At 36.7% G+C, this 23259-nt stretch overlaps 1 protein-coding gene and 1 long non-coding RNA gene across 6 annotated transcripts; both read right to left on the reverse strand.

The window, feature by feature from the left end:
• Positions 1-110: 110 nt before the first annotated feature.
• On the reverse strand, positions 111-21751 carry LOC110829600 (uncharacterized). 5 transcript variants are annotated; one of them, XM_087343372.1, is made up of 9 exons: positions 21603-21751; positions 9355-9518; positions 8004-8105; positions 7344-7421; positions 4702-4815; positions 4414-4497; positions 3322-3417; positions 1525-1640; positions 111-1055 (listed from the first exon to the last, which is right to left on the reverse strand). In XM_087343372.1, the coding sequence occupies exons 1-8, from the start codon at positions 21724-21726 to the stop codon at positions 1545-1547; spliced, it is 858 nt and encodes a 285-aa protein (XP_087199498.1). In that variant the 5' UTR covers positions 21727-21751; the 3' UTR covers positions 111-1055; positions 1525-1544. The 5 variants fall into 5 exon arrangements, with proteins under 5 accessions (XP_087199498.1, XP_087199500.1, XP_087199499.1 ...); XM_087343374.1 differs by lacking the exon at positions 21603-21751 and adding an exon at positions 10845-10944; XM_087343373.1 differs by lacking the exon at positions 21603-21751 and adding an exon at positions 10042-10108.
• LOC147874794 (uncharacterized) lies at positions 14537-21007 on the reverse strand. The gene is made up of 3 exons (XR_015533754.1): positions 20891-21007; positions 18754-18849; positions 14537-17166 (listed from the first exon to the last, which is right to left on the reverse strand). It is a non-coding gene; the product is annotated as an uncharacterized LOC147874794 (long non-coding RNA).
• Positions 21752-23259: the final 1508 nt, after the last annotated feature.

The raw sequence follows: 23259 nt of genomic DNA on the forward strand, positions 1-23259 counted from the left end.
AAAGGGGAACCACTTTGACCCTTTGTATAATTAGATTAAAATGTCAAAAGCACCTGTAAAGGAAAATGAAATAAGGTCTGGAATTTGGTTTTAAATAAAATACACCAAAATAACGTCAATTGTCAATGAATTTGGATTAATTTCTTATACACATTTAAGGAAATATATGGGGAGTAACAAACACAAAGTGTCCAGCGCCATAGCCACAAGGTCTGAGGCATCATGCTTCGGACCGGTGATACGGTATGCACGCTGGTTCGAGTCTCGGGAAAAGAAATTTCTCATGAGATTTTCGACCGGTGCCAACTCAGCATCGTGAGGAAATTGGGGAGCTACGATGGGTAGCGTAATCCGGTCATGAAAACCAGCAATGGCTGGGGGTTCGTCGTGCTGACCATACGTCATCCTATATCTGGTCGGATGATCGTTCACCTCTGCTTAGGCATGTGAACGTGAGGCCAGCAGTCAAGCTAGTCGGCTTTGGCTCTCTGGAGCTGTTATGCCACGGATTTAATTTTTTTTTAACAAACACAAAGTAATTCAATTCAATTAATTTATTTACGTGTTTGCCAACAGCAAGAAGCCAATAACAGGCAAACACTGATAATATATACAATAATAGTGAAATAATAATGGATAATATTACACAAACGGATTAACTAAACTTATACATGTACGCATTCAATAAAATTGTTAACCATTGAAGCATTACTTTGTGTTTGTTAAAAAAAAAATTAAATCCGTGGCATAACAGCTCCAGAGAGCCAAAGCCGACTAGCTTGACTGCTGGCCTCACGTTCACGTTCACATGCCTAAGCTGAATACTTGCGGAGACATCGTCTGTATCTCTAGAGCCGAGGTAGCGATGATTTGAGAAGCGCTGCCAGTCGGCCTGACGACGGAGAAAGCGAGGACCTCTAAGATGTTGGTAAGCTCCTGCCACGCTACATAGCATAATAACCCAGACAGGATCCTTACTGCGACAGCAAGATCTAAAATCAAGACGAATCCACTTCTTCCTCGACCTCCGTTAATGTCTGCATAGGGAAATTCACCTAGAACAGTAACAAATTTTAAATTTAATCCAGCGTCGTCGTTCGCAGAACTATTTCACCAAGTGTATGCAATACCGTAACAGTCCTATCAAATGGAATCTCGTTTCAGCCGTTACTTAACACCTTCATCAAACTGACCGCTGGGGAGACCTAGACGTAGATGGGAGGATAATGTCAGGCGGGATCTATGGGAGATCGGAGCTGAAGGAGACTGGATTTTGTTGGCCCAGGTTGGTTAGTTCGGTGGAACTGCACATTTTTCCTTCTTTGCGATCTCAAATCCGGTGCCCTCTTTCATGACTATCGCTGTGGGCAATTTATTCATCTCGAAAACGATACATGAGTGAATATGGGGCAGTGGTTGAATGATACTGCTCCACCCATTAGCAAATACTTAAATTATTTCTGTATTCTAATCTGAGAAACTATTTCCCTGTTTGTCTGAACTCCACTTCTGTGTATTTCTCACCTGATTTTAATCTGTGATTCTTATTCTGATTCTATGTATAATTTTAGTTCTTTCATACTAGTGATAATTTCTTCCTGTAGACCCGTTAATTGCTTATAGTGGTCCAGCATACAATCCTAGAACAGAGAAATATTTTAAACATAACCCAGAACTGTTATGGGCGGAATAATTTTAGGAAACGTACTGATCAAATAACGACCAAGTTCTTGCCAGAACTTGACATACGCAAATAGCAATAGTGAAATCAAATTTGTCTCAGGAAAATTTGTTGCAGCCGCCCCTAAAGGAATGCAGGCCTCCGACGAGAAGGGGTGAAACTCATTAACATTTGTAGAACAAAAAAAAAAAAGACAACCTGTATATTTATCACAGAATAAATTCTTATTTCTGTTCTGGGATTAAAAAAAAAACCTAATAAAATTTAATATGATTTAAAACAGTCTAAGTTCCTGGTTCTGTGATGGAAATGTATAAGAAATTAAGCTGATAAGAACAGGTTTGCCCCACTTAATGGTACCTGCACCTTGTCGTGGTGGTGGGGCTTGAGTACCTCAGTGACCCCAAGAGCTATTGGTAGGGCCTCCCTAGCCAGATTGGTCGAGGGGGAGAGGTCAGACTAAGACAGGTACCCTGGTCCTCCAGGCTAACAACCTTGCACCATAAAAAGGAAGACGTTTCAAAACCTCGATCAAAGCTTCGGACGGACAGACTTAACAGAGGACCGAATGGAAGAGGATAATTGAGGAGGCCAAGGACCGAATACGGATCGGAGAGAAATAGAAAAAAAAAAGAACAGGTTTGAGTTTAACAGAGAATGTTTAAATAAGAATAGTATGGGGTCAAACTCCCACTACATGAGGCCAGGACTAAATAGCTCTCACATCTTAGTGTTATACTATACACAAAGCACAAGCACTTCTAAACCAGGTTCGTAATATGGAAAAAAAACTGAAGAAAATTAACATGAAGACTTAGTGAAAAATGCAAAAAACTTGGTCAATCCCTTGATTCGGAATATTTCCTTCCGTTCGCTACCATCCTCATCACAGTTTCCGCATTCCTCGAGGGTTACAGACCTTGGTCCCGGACACTACATCCTTCTCTGGATGAAGGAGTATGTCGTCGCAGAACCAAAACATATTTCCAGAATTATCTCAGCGAATAAGTAAGTAAATTCATACGAGACAAAGAAACATGCACAAAAATATATAAATGACTCGAACCCTAACAGCATTCTTCACCCTATATTTAAGACCACCCTGACAAAATCAGGTCCATGAGCTGCACTTTATGATTTATGTTTCTGTGGAAATTTTGACAAACACAAGTTTGAGGCAGTCAACAGCCACGGCTGTTTCACTTTATCGCCATGCGACCTTGAAAAAAATTAGTAGACAGAATTGACCATTTCTTTATACTTGGCCGCTGTGTTGTAGCGGCAGTGGGAAATAAGAAGAATGCATTAACAATGGAAAAGGATAATTTGAATACCTCACAGCTTCTGCTAGACGAACTGTCTCAATAATAAATACAACAATAAATGTGCATTCACCTGACAATTTTCACTACTAAAAGAGCAGCGTAATTCATAAAAAGTTTATTCCTTTTGTGTTAAAATTACACGTTACACACAGCGACAAATTCCTAAATTACCACTTGAGAATTCCCCGTTCCTTTGCATATGACAATCTTGTTGAAAACGACATAGGGTGTGATCTTACCTTAATATGTTACAGGTTATAAACCATTTTTCATAACAGCAAGGGTGTCCTAGAAAGTAAGGGCCCCAAAACTTACCGAGTGCTCATTTGCTAAAATTTCCTCTCGTACTGCCGTCCCCAAGGCTTCAACTAAATGTTCCATACCCTTGAGCTGTTTCTGTTGGTACTCGACCTACAACCAGGAGAAAATAAAATTTACGCTCACCTCTCGCAGAACTCTGTTACTGGTGGAATGACGTCCATTTTATTTAGAATTCACAATATGCTGTGGAATGCAAATTACACGATGCACTATGCATCTCATTTTGTTGTCAAATGGATTTAGCGTTCATGAAATTTGGTATTTAGACCCTACAATCCCAAAGCTCATAACAGTGTAGATGTTCTACATGGTAATGTGCCAGTCCAAGTTCATAGTTCGATTCCCGAACGGGCCGAACCTCGAGATGAAAGGCAAACCAGACTTTGAACTGTAGATCTGGTTTATATAAACGAAGAAGGTGTAATTAGATGCCTTACTTCATCTAAATTTGACTCAGTTATTAATTTTGGACTTGTTAAATGTATTACATTGAAAGAATGTGTCTCCCTCCTCGATATTCCATCTGGAGGGAGCGAGACGTAAACAGAGTGCACTTGAGTCATCCCAGACATAGAATGAACCCTTTCAGATGTTGGGTGACCACTGCATTACAACCATCACCTTACTGTGACGGACCAATTGAATTTGAATACACCTTATGGGCTCTCTCTTAGCCGCTCAAGTTTTTGATCTCCAGGTCGTGCAGAACGTGCTCCACTTACTTCAGATTCTTCGTACAACAGCCGATTCAACGCGCTGCTTAGTATTAATTGCAACTGGTCTTCAGAGAGTCTCAAAAGACAATAAAGTGAACATCTCCAGTGGTGTCTTTTGTTACTCGGAGATTGCTCATCCTACATAGAACATCAACCGCACCACTGCCTTCCCCCGTATATTCCCTGGGAATCGGAGTTCCATGCTCACCGACCTAAATCTCAGCCCATTATCAAATTTAAACTTTTATTAAAATGATTCGAGGCTGCAACTGTACGAGCCCCTGGCACGTCACCGGGTTTGACCCGTGACCTAAACAAACATCGAGACGAGAGTGTGGAAGGACGGTTGCAGTAAGGACTACACATTTACCATCACCTCTGGAGACAGATCCAATTCTTCCGGTCTCCCTCCTTGCTCATCTGGAGACACAGTCTTAGTATTCATGACAGGAGTCTAGTAAAAGAAAAAAATAAATTTAATAGACAGATCTTCGTTTAATTTTCATATATACAGTACTTTCAAAGTTATAAGGTAATTTACATTCATCTGACGCTGTTGCCTGTGAATTAACATCAACAAAATGTGGTATTTAGTCGCTACAACCCCAAAAAATTAAGATAGTTTAAACGGTACAGCCAGTAAGGGTTCGTCACTTACAGCCGTCTCATCCGGTACATCTCCCCTCTTGGATCTCCAGGGCATTCTTCGAAGACAGAAATCTATGGTCTCAACCACTGAATTGTATAAACTTTTCGGGCCTTCAATAACAATCTGGAACAAAGAGAAAATAATATTTACGCACACGTCACAGTACTCTGTTATTTGTAGAAAGATCTTCGTTAAATTTTGTTCTTACAGTACCTACAAAGATAAAAGGCTGTTTACACATTCCTCCATAAACTGATTCTGATGTCAGTGGATTAAATTTGACAAAATTTCAACTTTAATCCTTACAATACTGAAGAGGACAGGTAGGATATCCTACCCAGTAAGGCAGAGGCTTGGAACGCACTTCCCACAGGCTGCTTGCGGCTTGTGGATCAAACATAAAAATGTATAGTTTTCTTTAAAACACGGTCATGTCAAAACAAAACAACGTGTACTTTGTAAATTTCAGTCAACACAAGAAGAAAATGAAATGTATATATTTTTGATAGAAAACTATGACATTAGTTGATAGATCTTCATTTAATTTCGTATTTACAGTACTTAGAAAAAAATTTTCAGTGGAACCATGGTTCCAGAGAATTTGACGTAAATACGTCTATACAGAAAGGAAGTTTATATATTGGCTTTATTCTAAATATTTCCTTTATACATGCTTTACAATTGAGTAAAGTTTGATTAAGACATTGCTTATTTAACTTGAACTAGAGCAGAACGCTCCTTTCGGAGCGCCTCGGGGGGGGGGGGGGGGGGGGGGGGGGGGGGTTGTCAATTTTTTTAAAACGCAACCAACCTTGTGTAAGAAACTAAACTAACCCCCTCTAACGGAGGGTTGAAAACAACTGACCAACCCCCCCACCCAGGGGGGGTTAGTTTAGTGTCTCATTCAAGTGTTTTAACCCTTGTGTAAGAAACTAAACTCCCCCCGGAATGGGGGTTAAAACACTTGACGAACCCCCCTTGCAAATCTTCGTCTTAAAATCGATCATAAAGTCAGTTTTCATAATAGTTTTCGTAATCGTAATATATCGAATGAGTATCACTTTACCTTGTTGGAGTTGGTACTTCAAATTGTTGATAACGTTTCAAATACTTGATAACGTCTTCTTTCTCTTTTCTTAATTTCTTAAATAGTTTTATGTCGTTGTTCGGTGGCGACGTGCTGCTTCTGGAGCAGTGATAATGCGACTGGCTTGGTAGTGAAGCGTTATTTGTTTACTTGGCATTGTTATCTTGTACTCGGCATTGTTGTGTTCCACAACAATGCCGAGTAAACAAATATAATGTGATATTGTTGATGACGTCATTTTTTGACGACAAATTGGTTGACGACGACGAAATCACAAATTTTTATAGTAAGATTAGTTACGCTTAAGATGGGTCTGTGGTAGCTGAATTTAATGTAAAGTAATGTAATGAAATGTAATGTAATGTAAGGTAAGGTAAGGTAATGAAATGTTTTATAAGTAACAACAATGCCGAGTAAACAGATGACGTTTCCTAGGTAACAACAATGCTGAGTAAACAGATGACATTTCCTAGGTAACAACAATGCCGAGTAATGTAATGTAACGTTTCTTAGGTAACAATGCCGAGTAAACACGACGTTTCCTAGGTAACCAGGTTACACTTTCATTCTCCTTTTTTGCCGAATGACCCTTCCTTATAGACATATTTACGTCAAAATTGTAAAGTAATTTACACGCATCTCACTCTGTTGTGAGTGGATTAGCATTAATAAAATATGGTATTTAGCCCATACAAAACCCCCAAAAATTATGACAGTGTAAATGTTACAGCCAGTAAGGGCTCGTCACTTACTAGGTCTCCAGGGCACTGTTTGAAGACAAGCTTTTATTGCCACAACCGGTGTGCATAGGGCGTTCAAGACTCGTATAAGAAAGTGTCGACAAGAGAAAATCTTATTTACACATGTCACACTACTCTGTCATTGCTGGGAAGATTTTGCCAAATTTTGCATTCACAGAACTTACAAAAATCCTTCGGGGTTTTGAAAAATTGTGGCGCGCAAACAAATTGAGCTAGCCACATGCGGTTTGCGGGCAGAATACAGTAAAACTCTGGAAGATGGTGATCCACCTCATTGGGGTCTGCAGGTACGCGCGTACCTAGACAGGACATTTCCAGGAAGATGGATCAGCAGACATAACACCACTGGATTTTTTTCCTGTGGGGTTATGTCAAGAACAATGTGTTCCGAACACCAGTTAACATACTTGATGACCTGAAGGCCCCTATCAGGAATGCGATCTCGACTATTCCAGCGGACATGCTCCACAGAACATGGCAAGAGCTCGAATATCGTCTGGACGTTCTCCGTGCTACCAAGGGAGCCCGCATCGAGGCCTACTGAGGTCAGTAAAAAACTTCCAGAGTTTCACTGTAATCTGCCGCAAACCGCATGTGGCTAGCTCAAATTGTTCGCGTGCCACAATTTTTCAAAACGCCCAAGGAACTTTGTGGACACACTGTATAACTGCATTTACAAATTTCTCTAGGCATCTGATTCTGTTGTGAGTGAAATAACCTTCCTGAAATTCAATATTCAGAATGAACAAACCAAAAGGTGATAATAGTGAAGATATTCCAACCAGTAAGGGATCCACACTTACCAATTTCACCCTTTGAAGACAGGTTTTTATGACCGCAGCTGTTGAACCGTACACACCTCTGAGGCCTGATACAGCAATCTGGAGCGAAGAGAAAATAACATTTATGCTTCTGTGTCGTAAAATTGTTATTTGTGGAAAGATCAACATTAAGTCTTGTACTTGGCACTTTGTAACTTTAAGTGAGACCGAAGACTATGAAACTAAATTTGGTTTATAATAATTTGTCATTTATTGAAATAAAATATAATAAATTTCAAGTATATGGCATTTATCCACACACATTAACCTAACGTAACCTAACCTAACCTAAGCTAACCTAATGTATTTTTAAAGCGATGTGTCCCGATAAACCCACAAGTACCAAGAATAACATTTACAAGATGAATAAACTTATATTAAAATTCACTGAATATCCTATCATTGCATCTACATCCTTCGGTAACAAAGCTTCAATTTTGCTATCAATGAACAGTATCCTTGATATCAGTGCAAGGATCTTCATTGCATTTGTTATTTAGTGTTTACAAATATATAGTATGCATTTTACACAAATTTGATTCTTTTGTGAGTGGATAAATTGTAATGAAATTTAGTATTTAGTGGCTACTACCCCAAAAATTATAACTGCAAAGACAATTACACAGTAAAGGCTCCACTTACCACTTCATTATTTGCTGGATTTTCATTGTTGAGTTTCCCTACTACTTCTTTAGTGTCGTCTACCATTCCAATACAGAAAGCTTTCAGGTCTGGTATGAGAATCTGGCACCAAGAGAAAATAACATTTACAATTGTGTGTCACTGTTATGGGCGGAAATATACGCAAAAAATTGTCAGTGGAACCACGGTGCCGAAGCAAGTACTGTAAATACGTCTATACGGTAAGGAGTTTATATACTGGCTTTATTCTAAATATTTCCTTGACGTTTCCTAGGTAACCATTGTTGTTTATTTGTTGATACGGATCTTACACGTTTTACGTTTCCTTGGTAACAACAATGCCGAGTAAACAGATGACGTTCCCTAGGGAACCATTGTTATCGGATCTTACACATTTTCCTGTCACTTTTTAGTTACACTTTTTTGCCGAATGACCCTTCCGTATAGACGTATTTACGTTAAAAAAACACTACCATTTGTACATTGCTCTATTCATCTCATTCTGTCGTGAGAGAATTAACTTTGACAATATTTGGTATCTATTTAGTAATGCCACAAAGATTTTACATGGAATAATTAATTTTGTTCTTCTTTCACGGAGGAAAAAGACTGTAATATACACATCTGCATTAGTTCAAGAAAATTATATATGTGCATAGGCCTATACATTATGCAAAGTAAAGGAAATACATACATTGGTCAACATACGTCAGCCCAGATCACTCAGATTAATTTATAGTAGACAGATTCTACCTTCGCCAGAGAAGCCGTTCAGAACATATGTCCACAAATAACGTATTACAACATAAATATCTATGAATATGCACTCAGACAATGTTTTATGTGCATAAAACTACATAGTGCCAAATGATGAATTGGAAAAAAACAATCATCAGCTAATTAACGATACTATCACAGCACATGACTGAAGACACTTAAGAAAACCACGAAATACCTCACAATTTATGGCACTCACACTGACGAGAATTACGATGACTGTCTTCTGGGTTATTGGGGCATGTGCCCTCCTATAATATTCCTGAGTTATTTAGCCGAACGTTAGGTTACCTACCTTATGATAGTCAAAACACGTCAATAAATCTTCAGGTGTCATAGAAGTTAACTTCACATCGCGTTTCGTATTTATTCTTATTTAAGCATTAACCTACATTACTTCTGTGCACTAAGCTGCCGCTTTCAAAGTTTCTCCGAACAAAATTGCATAATTCTCTCTCCTTCCAGTCGTGCCAACTAAAAACCTGGACCAATGAAAGTACTGCTGACTGGACTACTACTCTGTGCTCTCCTACCAACCCACAAATTCGATCAGAAATATTTACCTCGTACTTACCTTGTAAACGTATAATCCAAACAATATCAGAGCCGAGAACCAAACCACACTAACAGGACAGAAATAGCTCGGTAGGACCGCAGTGCATGCTTGCTCCAGACACTTTATCTGGAAGGCGATCTTGTCAACTATAACGGCCTTCGGGCACCTTAGAAACGAGACAGCTGCAACAGAAAATATTACACCATTGATTGCAATACTTAAGCTCGCCTGTTATTGTGGTCCTCCTTGGAAAATGGATAGTAATCTCCTCAAAAAATTTCCATTCTTTATTTTAACTTGCAAATTCGTCAATACTTCAGCTGCTTTATCACGCCAAAGTCCAAGAATATTCTCCTCTACATCTGAATGTCCTTGGGCATCACCAGTCTATCTTATTTTCTTAACCACAGAGACAGTGATTCAAACCCAATGCATAACAAGAGGTAAAATTGTGGTATTGGATTTTTAAATCTTTACGGGTGTCTGGATTTTGTTACTGGCAACATAGTTGCAGTATGACGCAAACGGAATTTGCCACCTCCAAACGTTGTTTGTATTATCCCGAGATACAACAAATTACACGAATCATATTAATTGACCACATAGTTCTCTAAAATTGAAACTCACAGCAATTTGAAGCCATTATAGCAATTTAGTAATTTATATTGGCAACGTAGAACTAAATCACTTTTACTTTGTCCTTACAAGATAAATTCCGAAAATGAAAATTTGAAACGCATTTCCGACTTCTGTTCATAGGTTCGGAACTGATGGAAATCTGATACTTAACAAGTAATTTTCCATACACAATCACATTCTCATAAGCGTTTACAGAATATGGTTGCACTCAAACATATTATAATGATTTTAAATATTCACTATTCTACTTACCAAAATCTGCATTTCCGAAAATGTTTACAACAAAAGTATGTCCTCACTAATACAACACGTTTCTATGGCAATGCAAATAGTAACTGTTTATTGGAAACAATGGATTGTTATAACACATTTCTATGGTAATGCAATAATACTTGTTTCCCGACAACAATGGACTCCAAATAATGACAGTTAGAACAACCAGAGCCTACTATATGCATAACTGACTAGATGGCTTACTGAACCCGAAGGTTCATCACCGAATTAACCAAAGCCGTCCACCGGACCCTGTCCTGGGCCAACAAAATCCAGTCTCCTTCAACTCCTATCTCCCAAATCTCATATCCCTTTTCAATTGCCATGGTCACAGCTATTTGAAGCCATTATAGCAATTTAGTAATTTATATTGGCAACGTAGAACTAAATCACTTTTACTTTGTCCTTACAAGATAAATTCCGAAAATGAAAATTTGAAACGCATTTCCGACTTCTGTTTATAGGTTCGGAACTGATGGAAATCTGATACTTAACAAGTAATTTTCCATACACAATCACATTCTCATAAGCGTTTACAGAACATGGTTGCACTCAAACATATTATAATGATTTTAAATATTCACTATTCTACTTACCAAAATCTGCATTTCCGAACATGTTTAGAACAAAAGTATGTCCTCACTAATACAACACGTTCCTATGGCTATGCAAATAGGAACTGTTTATTGGAAACAATGGATTGTTATAACACATTTCTATTGTAATGCAACAATACTTGTTTCTCCTACAACAATGGACTCCAAATAATAACAGCTAGATCAACCACGGCCTACTATATGCATAACTGACTAGATGGCTTACCGAACCCAAAGGTTCATCACCGAATTAACCAAAGCCGTCCACCGGACCCTGTCCTGGGCCAACAAAATCCAGTCTCCTTCAATTTCTATCTCCCAAACCTCATATCCTTTTTTAATTGCCATGGTCGTGCCAAAGAGTCCGTCCTGGTCCGAGGCTTAGTTAAAGTGTTCGTAGCAACTCTCTTTTTACGGCGAAAGGTTGTTTGCCTTACGCCCAACCCCCAAGCTGGAGGACCACCCCTCAACGGCTGTCCACGACTGCTTATTCAATATATTCGCAGCTGACCTCCATACCTGGAGGCCGTCCCTCTATCCGCAATTTGAAGACGCGGCTTGCGGTGGTACGAGGGCACCCCAACCATACATGGCCAACTATATGCATGTAGAATTAAAGTCTTCGGGAGTACTGATTTTCCCACATAGGTGGGAAATTTTATGACCAGTTGAATGACCGCGTATTTCTCAACGGTAGGCTTGCCATTTCCCAAACGCATACAGCATGTTTTAAGCCCATGGCAAACTCTAACTACAGTAATGTGTGGTAAGAGAAATATTACTGTTCCTGTATTGTCTTTGCAGTATTAAAAGTACTAATCTTATACATACTGAAACAAACAGGAAGTAAAATATTCGTCTGCACTAAAATCATTCCTTACATGTGATAAAAGAATTAAACAAGGCACCATCTAGAATTTAATTAATTGAATTAAGTTATTTAAGCACTACCTTATAGCTTTCATTTGCCATTTTTCAGAGTGTATGATTACCAAATGTTTCCATATTTCACATATCCCAAATATAATTTTACAAAGGAACAATCTTTAAATCCAAATTACTTTAAAAATGTATATATTGCAAGATGTGAAAATCTGTGGAAACATAAAATGTATGCAAGAAGAATTTGAGGTTATGATGGAGTGTATATTCTGCATATTTCATTGCCAGGGATGGAGGACATACTACACTGGAGTATATGTGGACGTCAGATCTTAAAAGAACATACATACATATGGTTCCATAAGACAGACGACAATAGGATGTGGAAAAAGTCATAATGATAATAATACAATACATATTATAAAGTACAATTCGTACTATTATATAAATTTCACATAATACAAAACAAAGTATTCACCTAGAGAAATGATAAGTTACAAATAAATCTACCCATTACACACAGAAGAAAATTTATCACTTATTTGTAAACAACGTAAAAGGAGTGTGTAATTAAGTATCTTTTTAATGCTACCTTAAATTGCTCCTTCTTATTTACAAGACTTGTGAGATTTGATGGTAGACTGTTGAAAATTTTGATTCCTGCATAATATGCACTCTTCTGAAAGCATGAGAGGTTGGCAACTTGTCTACAAAGTTGATTTTTATTCCTTGTGTTGACACTGTGTACAGCAGAATTAGTTTGGAAAATTTCTTGGTTATTTACAATAAAGTTCATTATTGAGAATATGCATTCACAAGGAAGAGATAAGTTCTCTAATCTCTTAAATAGACTTCTACATGAATTTCTAGGTTTTACACCAGCCAATAATCTAATAATTTTCTTTTGTAAAATGAAAATATTTTTGCTGTTTGATTAATTACCCCCAAATTTGTTCCACACTTCATTATAGAGTCAGTGTCAGTGTTGCTGATACACAACAGAGATCTAACTGCGTTACATGCTCCACTTAAGTTAGGTATCAGTTTAACAATTTGATTTGTCCAATTTAGGGGATTATCAATTTGCAAACCCAAGAATTTTGTGTTTATTGACTCTTGTATATACTTCCCATTATAACCAATACTTAAAGCACATTGTGGTGAGTTATTTGTTATAAATTTTATTATATTCATTTTATCTAGATTTAGGGCCAGCTTGTTAGCAGTAAACCATTTACTCATATGAGACAGAACTATGTTTGATGTTGAACAGAAATCATCAAAATTTTTATTAGAAATTATGACACTTGTGTCATCAGCAAATATTATGGGTTCTGTTAAAGTATTTATTGTTGGAGGAAGGTCATTTATGTATATTATAAAATGCAAGGGCCCTAAAATTGACCCTTTGGGAGCTTCATGTTTTATTGTTCCCCAGTTTGAGAAAAAATTCTGATTGTTTTAGGTGATTTTACTTCGACCTTTTGTTTTCTATCTGTTAGATAGGATCTGAACCATTGCGCTGCTATTCCTTGAATGCCATAAAAATGTAATTTATCCAACAAAATTTCATGATTTACATTCAAAAGCATTCGCTAAATCACAGAAAATTCCTCCAAATTGCATTTTTTGTTTAATAGTTTTTAGCACATTGTGTGTTAGTTTGAATACTGCATCTTCAGTGGATACACCTTTCCTGAAGCCAAATTGTTCTGGGACCAATATGTTGTTAGTATGCATATGATGCCTTAATCTACTGAACATAATCGTCTCAAGTACTTTAGGAAAAAGTAGTTAAAAGTAAAATTCGCCTGTAGTATATCACACTAGTGTTGGCATCTTTCTTTTACAGCGGTCGTACTACTGGTATTTTTAAGGCGGTCCGGGAAAATGCCTGTATACAGTGAATGATTACAAATGTGGGTTAATGGACAACTAATTAACGCTGAACAAGCTTTCAAAATTTTACTTCTTATTTCATCATAACCTGATGGGTTTTTTGATTTGAAGGACTGTATTACTTTTCATCTCAGTTCCAGGGGTTGGAATATTAAGGCCAGGTAATTTTACAGAAATGTAGCTTTTAAAAATGAAACAGCATCTTCTGTCCCTGCTTGATTTAAATTTAAGCTTTCAGTAATTGTCAGAAGAAAATTATTGACGTTCCTTTATTTTTTCACTGTTTATTAGAAGAGATGGCAATTCCTATACCTAACCTCTAATCAAATCCCAGTTGACCATCTTTATTCATTGATAATATTAAGGAATTGGAATGTCAACACAAACATACATTTGTGACCATTTTATTATGCAAGCCTTTTAGGAAACAACTTGAGATGTATTTTTGCTTTAAATTCTGCAGTCTATGTGGCAAGGATAGTGGTAACTATATATATAAAATTTTGCAGTTCTAAGGTTCATTACAGTGTATCGTTTTTATGAGTACTGATTATTACCATATTAAAACTTGGCACACATAACCTCAAAATTTTACATCATGCTATTATATAACAAATGTGTCACACATAATTTGCAGGCTTGTGTTATGATCTGTGACCAAAATAAATTAAACATATTTCACATGCACAATTGTTTAGTTACCTGTTGTTGCTTTGATGCCTACCCCAGTTGCATTTATTCATAACTGAACACTTATTAGGTTCCATCATGAAAGTGAAAACCACCTATAGTCTTAATGGTTACCTTGCGGTCAATTATACACACTGACATATTCAGACGAAACATCATCACTCAGCAGTTGGTAGACATGGTAAATCTCAGTATATTTAAATGTAAATAACTAATGCCTCAATGGTTAATAATTTTATTGCATGTTTGGCATGGAATATCTTGACAAATTGTACTGTTTCAGTTAATTCCTTAATTACATGTATTCAGCTTTCTGTTTGCAGCAGAACATACTTCATGGCACCATTTGAGGGAAATGCCTTACTTTTATATTTTGGGTTCTTCAAAATATTCACATCCATCTTAAATTCACTTATTTATCAGTAGACAATATTGATCACTATGAATAGTACAGTGTGTCCACAAAGTCCCTTCGGGGTTTTGAAAACTTGTGGCACGCAAACAATTTGAGCTATTTGACTTCAGTAGTGACAGGATGTTTCTTATGTTTTGAGCAGAGCCATAGGAGTGTCCAGTATCAGGAGTATGCTTAGAATATTTCAATTCAGTTTTTATGCAAGTTATATTCACTGTGAAATTGTTTGAGAATATGCCCAGTTTGGCCCAAGTACTTTTTGGGCAATCTTGGCAAACTAGTTGGTAAATGTGATAGTTCTTAAAGATTGGTTTGATGTTTATGTGGCTTCATTTGCCTGGCAATGTTACTGGTAGTACTAAATGCAGTATGAATTTCTGTACCAAGACCAGTTCTCCAGTTTGATGAACTGTATAAGGATAAGAAGTCTGTTTTAGCTGTTAGTGAGGAACCGTGATTAAGTAATATTGATTCTGTAATTTGTCTTTTTTGCTGTCCAGGTGGAGTCGTACAGTGTCAATGTTGACCGTCTGGAATGGTGTCCCTATGTACCGGGATGCATCAGTTTCTGGGTCCTGGGTCTGATGACCCAGCTTCCTGCGGGAGTGTATCACTCTTGGCATATTCTCCTGATATCACTCCTCATGTGCAGCCAGTAATACCCCGTTTGACTCTGTCTAGTCTTGTTGACCCCCAGTCTGTCTTCCTAAAGGTCTTGCGTGGACTTCCATGAGTACATTCTTCACATTTTTATAAATTCATTTAATTTAATCCTTTTCTCAGCTGACTCCCAGTTGTGCTGGAGGCTGCCACCTCCTTCTACTAGGGTGTTTGCCAGTGAAAAAAGCAATACAACCAAAATAGTGGAGCCTTGAATCCGGGTGAATGATGTACTGGTGTTACTCCACTGAGTATATTCAGGAGGCCACCTCGGGGTCAGCTAAACCAAATTGAAACAATTATTTATTTTAATCCGTCTTATCACAATATTTAAAATTTCTTATAATTAAGATAATAAAATATCATTGATGTTCCATATCGATTGATCGATTTACATTTTGGAACATCTTTTACACAACATGTTTCAGTTTTTATAAAACCATCATCAGGTGTTACGAACTTAAAACTCAAATATGATTCCATTTGGTGATGTTTCATGCCATTTGTTTTTCAATTTTGGGCGAGGTGTTGTCTTTTCTTAATTTTATTGACCCACGCCTATACGATGACAGTAGTACTTTTGGACATATCGGAACAATCACTCCTACATCTAAGACCGATATGTACATCTGATAAAATTAAGAAAAGACAACACCTCGCCCAAAATTGAAAAACAAATGGCATGAAACATCACCAAATGGAATCATATTTGAGTTTTAAGTTCGTAAATAATTTACACCTGATGATGGTTTTATAAAAACTGAAACATGTTGTGTAAAAGATGTTCCAAAATGTAAATCGATCAGTCGATATGGAACATCAATGATATTTTATTATCTTAATTATAAGAAATTTTAAATATTGTGATAAGACGGATTAAAATAAATAATTGTTAGAATATTCACAATATGACACAATTACACTATCTTATAAACCAAATTCAGTATGTCAGGGCACCTGCTCTATGACCTGTTGTCCTCCTGTCTCTGTGTACATGATATATTAAGAGAATACAGTGTGTCCACAAAGTCCCTTCGGGGTTTTGAAAACATAAGAAACATCCTTTCACTACTGAAGTCAAATATACGAGTGTCCTCGTAAAAATTCTTATTTATAATAACAGAAAGATTAACAAAATAGCTTTTTGCCTTGTATGAAGCATGTAAACAACATGATGATGCTTTTCTGTATTTCAGTAGCATGTATAGTCATCGGCAGAAGCCACCAGAGCAGATGTGGTGACGCTTATTATTTTTTAAGAAGCACAAAACCATAACCTTGAACCATGGAGATATTCCACAGAAACATGGTCTGTATCTCCAGACCTGAAGTGGTAATGGTTTCTACTTTTTCGTAAAGCACTGCCAGTTAGCCCTGACGATGGAGAAAGCGATCACCTCTAAAACGACGGTAACCTTCAATGACAGCGTATAATAAATTTGCTGTTTCAATGGAAATAATACTTATTACATTACGCATCAGAATCCATATTGCCACTTCTTGATTCATGCCCATCTCCCAAATCATACATGAGTAACATGGAACATTATCATCATCAGTATCTTCATACTGTGTTCTGCTTCGTTCACATTATTCTCTGATCCAATGTACAATTTCCCTTTCATTACCTTTTTCATTTAAGTGTTTACCAACTTCATACATGAACAGGGATTGATCATTCAACTATGGACAGCCAATTTCAGTTATCTTTTTTAAGCCAGCAATGATTTCTTCCTGCATTTCTATTAGCTTCTTATACACATCTATCATACGCACCTAGAACAGATAAATATTTTAAACATAACCCAGAACTGTGATGGGTGGCATTATTTCACTATGTGTAAAGAATACCATATCATTTATCTTCTGTTCTAAGCAATGAAGAAATTAGGAAATATACTGATCACATAAGAACGGAGTTCTTGCCAGAATGTGACATATGCAAATAACACCAGTGACACAGTTGTCAGGGGGAAATATCTGCACCACAGAGGAATGCAGGCCTGGGAGAAGTGGTGCTACTCATTAGTATTATTATTATTATTATTATTTAGTGTTCTGTCTGACGACAGGTCCATATGAACAGGATCCTTCCATCCTTTTCTCGGACTGGGACCTGTTCATATACGTTCTTGGCAGATGATCCAGAAGTGGTTTGCCATTGCCTTCTTCTGTGTGTGAATGGAGTAATTGTTGGGATGCCACGGAGGAAAACTCCGTGTTGCCTAGACCACGGCCTTGCCCAACACAAGTTATAAATTCGGGCACCGCCGGGAATCGAACCCGACACCCCAAGATTACAAGGCCAGCGGTCTAACCGCTAGACCACCGTGGCGGTGGAGCCAACGTATATTAATTATACAATAAATTCTTATTTCTGTTCTGGGATTACAACAAAGCCAATGTACTTCAATAAGCTTTAAAACAGTTTAAGATCCAGACCCTGTGACAAAGTACGTATCAGATAAGCTGATAAGAACAGGCCTGAGTTTAAAAGACAATGTTTAAATATAAAGTCAAACTCTCACTGAACAAGGCCAGAACTAACCAGCTCTCACGTATGAGTAGTATTCTACATAAAATGCATTATGAGACAACTATATATTTTCCCCTTGTTCTAAGCATTTATAAATGAGGCCAGTTATATGGGCAAATACTAAATTAAATTAACATTCATGCATACTTTGCAAAAAGCGCAAGGAAAAAAACTGTCAATTCTATCCTTTAGAATATTGCCCTCTGTTACCACGCACATCACAGTGCCTGTATTCTCGTGTATTCTTCTGAATGAAGGAATAAATCATGGCATAATCAATGCAATGGTAGAATTATGTCAATAAGCATATAAGTTGGCTGACCTGTACTACAGAAACACACAAAAATATGCATGTCTTGTACAGGATTTGAACCCCAATTCACTCTGTATCTAAAAACCACCCTGACAAAATCAGGTCCATGAGCTGCACTTTATGATTTATGTTTCTATGGAAATTTTAACAAACACAAGTTTGAGGCAGTCAACAGCCACGGCTGTTTCACTTTATCGCCATGCGACCTTGAAAAAAATTAGTAGACAGAATTGACCATTTCTTTATACTTGGCCGCTGTGTTGTAGCGGCAGTGCGAAATATGTTAAGCTTGAAGAATGCATTAACAACGGAAAGGGAGAATTTGAATACCTCACAGCTTCTGCTAGACAAACTGTCTCAATAATAAATACAACAATAAATTTGCATTCACCTGACAATGGTCACTCCTAAAACAGCAGTGCAATTAATAAAAAGTTTATTCCTTTTGTGTTAAGGGTTGTAAACCATTTTTCTAATAGCAAGGTGTCCTAGCCAGTAAAGGCCCCAAACTTACGAAAAACTCATTTGCTGAAATTTCCTCTTGTAGTGCTGCCTCCAAGATTTGAATTATACTTTTCGTATACTCAATCCTATTCTTTTGGACCTGAACCTACAACCAGGAGAAAATAACATTTACGCTTATGTGTCACAGTATTGTTATTTGTGGAAAGATCTACATTAAGTCTTGTAATTTTAAGTGAGGCGGAAGACTCTGTATCCTTTAATGAAGCAGAATATTAAACTAAATTTGCCGCTTTGACAGAAATTTCAAATATAGCTAATAGGATTTACAATACGAGAATTTTTTTTTTGAATATTCGCATCACCCTCTCTTTTGGAGATTTATAAACTTTGCAATCCTTAAATAATTTCCTTCAGTTCTACAAAAGGATATGTGCATATATAGTTTATTTGCAACTTCCTATGTTTGCGAGAAAGTATTTTAAAACTTTAAGTATTCCAAATCAAATAAACGAAGAGCTACAGAATAACATTTACGTCTCCTCTAATGTAAGAGTCGTGAATGGGGGAAGAGGCGTAAATATCAGCGTATTAAAATTCACTGAATATCCTATCATTGCATCTACATCCTTCGGTAACAAAGCTTCAATTTTGCTATCAATGAACAGTATCCTTGATATCAGTGCAAGGATCTTCACTGCATTTGTTATTTAGTGTTTACAAATATATAGTATGCATTTTACACAAATTTCATTCTTTTGTGAGTAGATAAATTGTAATGAAATTTAATATTTAGTGCCTACAACCCCAAAAAATTATAACTGCAAAGACGATTAAACAGTAAAGGCTCAAGTTCTGAATAGATCAGTCCACTCCACATTCACACAGACTATTTTATATAAGCGTTAATATATTTCCATCTACACCCACATCTTCCTCGTGGGTTCATCGTCTAAATCTTTCCAACAGACATTTCATCAGAATTTTTTAATTCTCCCATACATACTACTTGCCCTAGCCACTTCATTCTAGACGTAATCATCTCCATAATATTAAGATAATTATTCACACTAAAAACATAACAGAATGATTGAACAAAACACGTAAATTCCTCAAGCAATTTCCTCAGGACTTATGCTGCTCTACCACGCTTAGGTCCAAGGATATTCTAATCTATATTTGAACATGGTCCTTGGACATCCTCAGTCTGTCTTATTTCTTTGATCACACAAACACTGTTTGACAGTCATGCAGAATAACAGGCAAAATTGTAGCATATTCAGACATTTCAGTTTCTTGTAATTTAAAGTGTCAATGCAGAACTACACCACTTCATACATTATCCTTACAAGCCAAATAAATTCCGAAATGTCAAGACTTTGTAACGCATCTCTGAATTGTGCATATGGGTTTTGTATATAATGGAAATGTGACATTTATCACGCTACACTCTGTACACAATCTTACTTACTCCATGGAGCCACGTCCTTCCTGGGAAGCCTGAACCAGATCAATCCAATCCATACCACCTTATCCTACTTCTCTAAGATACTTTTTAATTTTATCTGCACACACATTTTGATTTGTTACTGTTGCTCCCAAATATCTGAACTTTGCTACATTTCCAAAGGGCGCTTTGCCCTGTATTCTCTAAAATGTACAAATATTATAACATATTTCAGCTACCACAGACCCATCTTAAGCGTAACTAATTCAAGGTAGGCAGTATTGTCTTACTCAAACTTTAATCAATTGTAAAGCGTGTATAAAGAAAATATTTAGAATAAAGCCATTATATAAACTCCTTACTGTATAGACGTATATACGTCAAATTCTTATAAAATTTGTACATTTTAGAGTATCAACATCTCGTGCAAACACCATATCTATACAAGACTTTGATCTAGTAGTACTACATTAAGGATTTGACATCAACATTAAGCCAAATGTTTCCTCCATAAATGTGACAAAGCTTTGATTTTCCTCCTTCTTTAAATCAATGTTAAAATCTCCTGTCAATATTATCGGCATTGTATTAGGATCTTCAGTGGCCATAACTGAAAACATCTTTGTATAATTTCTCAAATGACTCAAAATAAATCTCTTACAATCATCAAAAATTGTGTACATCTTGTACATAGTATGATGCAACAATAGATTTCTTAATAATTCTTATATAAGATAAGTACCTGTGACATTGTAAAACGTTTTTACCAGCACAAAATTATATAATATACGATGCACTTCTTCTACAACCGATTCACAGCTCAGCTCTCTCCGCAATAATGAAAGCGGATTGTTGACGGCAGTAATGAAACACAACAATGCTGCATAAACAGATGACATTTCCTAGGTAACATAACAATGCATGCAAGCTGACCATTGTTGTCAGTCCATATTTACAAATTGTTGATATTTCCTACGTAACCATCTTACACATTTTCCTGTCACTTTTTCGTTACACTTTTTCGTAACACTTTTTTGCGGAATGACACTGACCCTTCCATATAGACGTATTTACGTCAAAAATGCCTGTACCTACCCTTAATCAAATCCCAGTTTGCCAGTCAGCAACCAGGAATCGAAATGTCAACACAGACATATATATTTGTGACCAGTTTAGCAAATAACTCGAGATGTATTTTTCATTTAAATTATGCAGTCTATATGGCAAAGAGAGTGGGAACTAAATATATAACATTTTGCTGTTCTGGGGTTCATTTCAGTTTATCGCTTTTCTTTGTACTGATTATTACCTAATTAGAACTTGGCACACATAACCTCAGAATTTTACATCATGCTATTAAATAACAAATATGCCACATATAATTTGCAGGCTTGTGTTATGATCTGTGACCAAAATAAATTAAATATATGTTATATGCACAATTGATTAATTACCTGTTATAGTGTAAAGAGCAGAATTGAGGAGGCCATAGACCGAATTCGGACCGGAGAGCCATACAAGAAGAAGAAGAAGAAGTGTAAAGACTGATCGATGTCTACTCTGGTAGTATTTATTCATAACTGAATATTTTATTAGATACTATCATGAAAGAGAAAACCATCTATAGTGTTAATGGTTACCTTGTGGTTGTGCATTCTTGAGGGGAAATGATTCTCTATCCACATACTTTGTGGTCAAGGAGACACAGACATATTCCTGCCAAACATCATTCATTTCTTGTTAGGTAACAAAAGCAGTTGGTAAACGTGGTGAATTTCAGTATATTGAAATATAAGTAAAATTTTGAACTGTAATGAATTGTCTGAAAGAACGTCCAAACAGCAAACATAATATTTTTATGTCTATTGTGGGTACATTTATGTTTATCTTTGCCGAGTCTTATTATCATATTTTAGGGTATTGATACATGTCCTGCACCTCATGAATGTCACACTGTTAAACGTATGCATGATAAGGAGGTCGTTAACCAATATGTACTCCCGAATATCCCCTGACTAAACTTGAACCCACAACGGAGTGACTGGTAAGAATATCATAGAAAGACAGTTATGTACTTTTAATATCTGGACCTAGGAGGGATTTAGTGACAGGAGAAAAATTGATAATGACCAGCTCCATACGTACTGTTCTCCGAATATTAGGAGGATGAGATAGATGTGGTATGTAATGTGCATCAGGGAGATGAGGAACATGTACACAGTTTTGGTTGGAAAAAACAAACAGAAGAGAGAACTGGATGACCGAGGCATATGTGGGAGAACAATACTAAAATGGAATTAGAGAAATTGTGGATTGGATTATCAATCTCAGAAAAAACACATGTGGCAACTTGTGAATAAGATAATGTCCATTTTGGTTCTGCAAAAGGTGGGAAATTTCTTAATGAACTGAGCATACTACCAACTTCTTGAGAATACAGTCACATTTGTGTTTCCATGTATTACCTTATTTATGCAACAATTCATGTTTTCATACACACTCAATGCAGTTTTTATTGTTAATCAAAGGCGCCTTTACGTACCACACTGCAGTTCACTACATACTTTTTGTTAATTTCTTATGTGCTTTCTCTAAATGTCCAGGCTTCAATTCTATATACCACAATTTTGTAAATGTTTAGTCTGGTATGTTAATAATTATAATGAAGTGACATAAATTAACTAAAAAATTATAAACTTATGGAATTTATAAAAAAAATGTATGAAAATCCCTACTGTTGTATAAAACTAGCAAATTGTGCTTCTCTGATTTTGAATTGTGAATCTCCAAAAGAGAAAGTAACCTTACCATTATCAAAAGGTTCATTACTATGTTCAGAAGAGCCGGCCACTGATTATTACTGTAGGACAAAGAAATTCAATCCACACTCTGCGTTACCTTCATGGTGTGCGCTGACATTACAATTTATTGTGTTGGTAGATCACTGTCGGGTGGTAGGTAATATCCTGTGGGCTGGGCATTAATAATGGTTATATCAGGACAACTTTCATTGTTGAGGTTTGAGGAAACTATCTCTTGGGTTGTGTTCAGGGCCTGTTTGCAGCTAATAAAGTTGTGATTTTTCTTTGAAGATATTACTTGAACTATTTA

The sequence above is a fragment of the Zootermopsis nevadensis genome, unplaced genomic scaffold, assembly GCF_977971745.1.
Source record: "Zootermopsis nevadensis isolate Lab colony 2312 unplaced genomic scaffold, Znev_1.0 Znev_ptg000005l, whole genome shotgun sequence".
NCBI lineage: Eukaryota > Metazoa > Arthropoda > Insecta > Blattodea > Termopsidae > Zootermopsis > Zootermopsis nevadensis.

Bases quoted from the DNA above. Each gene is read 5' to 3' on its own strand.
- LOC110829600 (XM_087343372.1), bottom strand. From the start codon at position 21,726: ATGAATAAATACTACCAGAGTAGACATCGATCAGTCTTTACACTTCTT. The intron at 4,498-4,701 runs GTAAGTGACGAA...TTCTTTTACTAG, and splicing joins ATGTACCGGATGAGACGGCT to ACTCCTGTCATGAATACTAA. The intron at 1,641-3,321 runs GTAAGTTTTGGG...TCTCTGTTCTAG, and splicing joins TTTTAGCAAATGAGCACTCG to GATTGTATGCTGGACCACTA.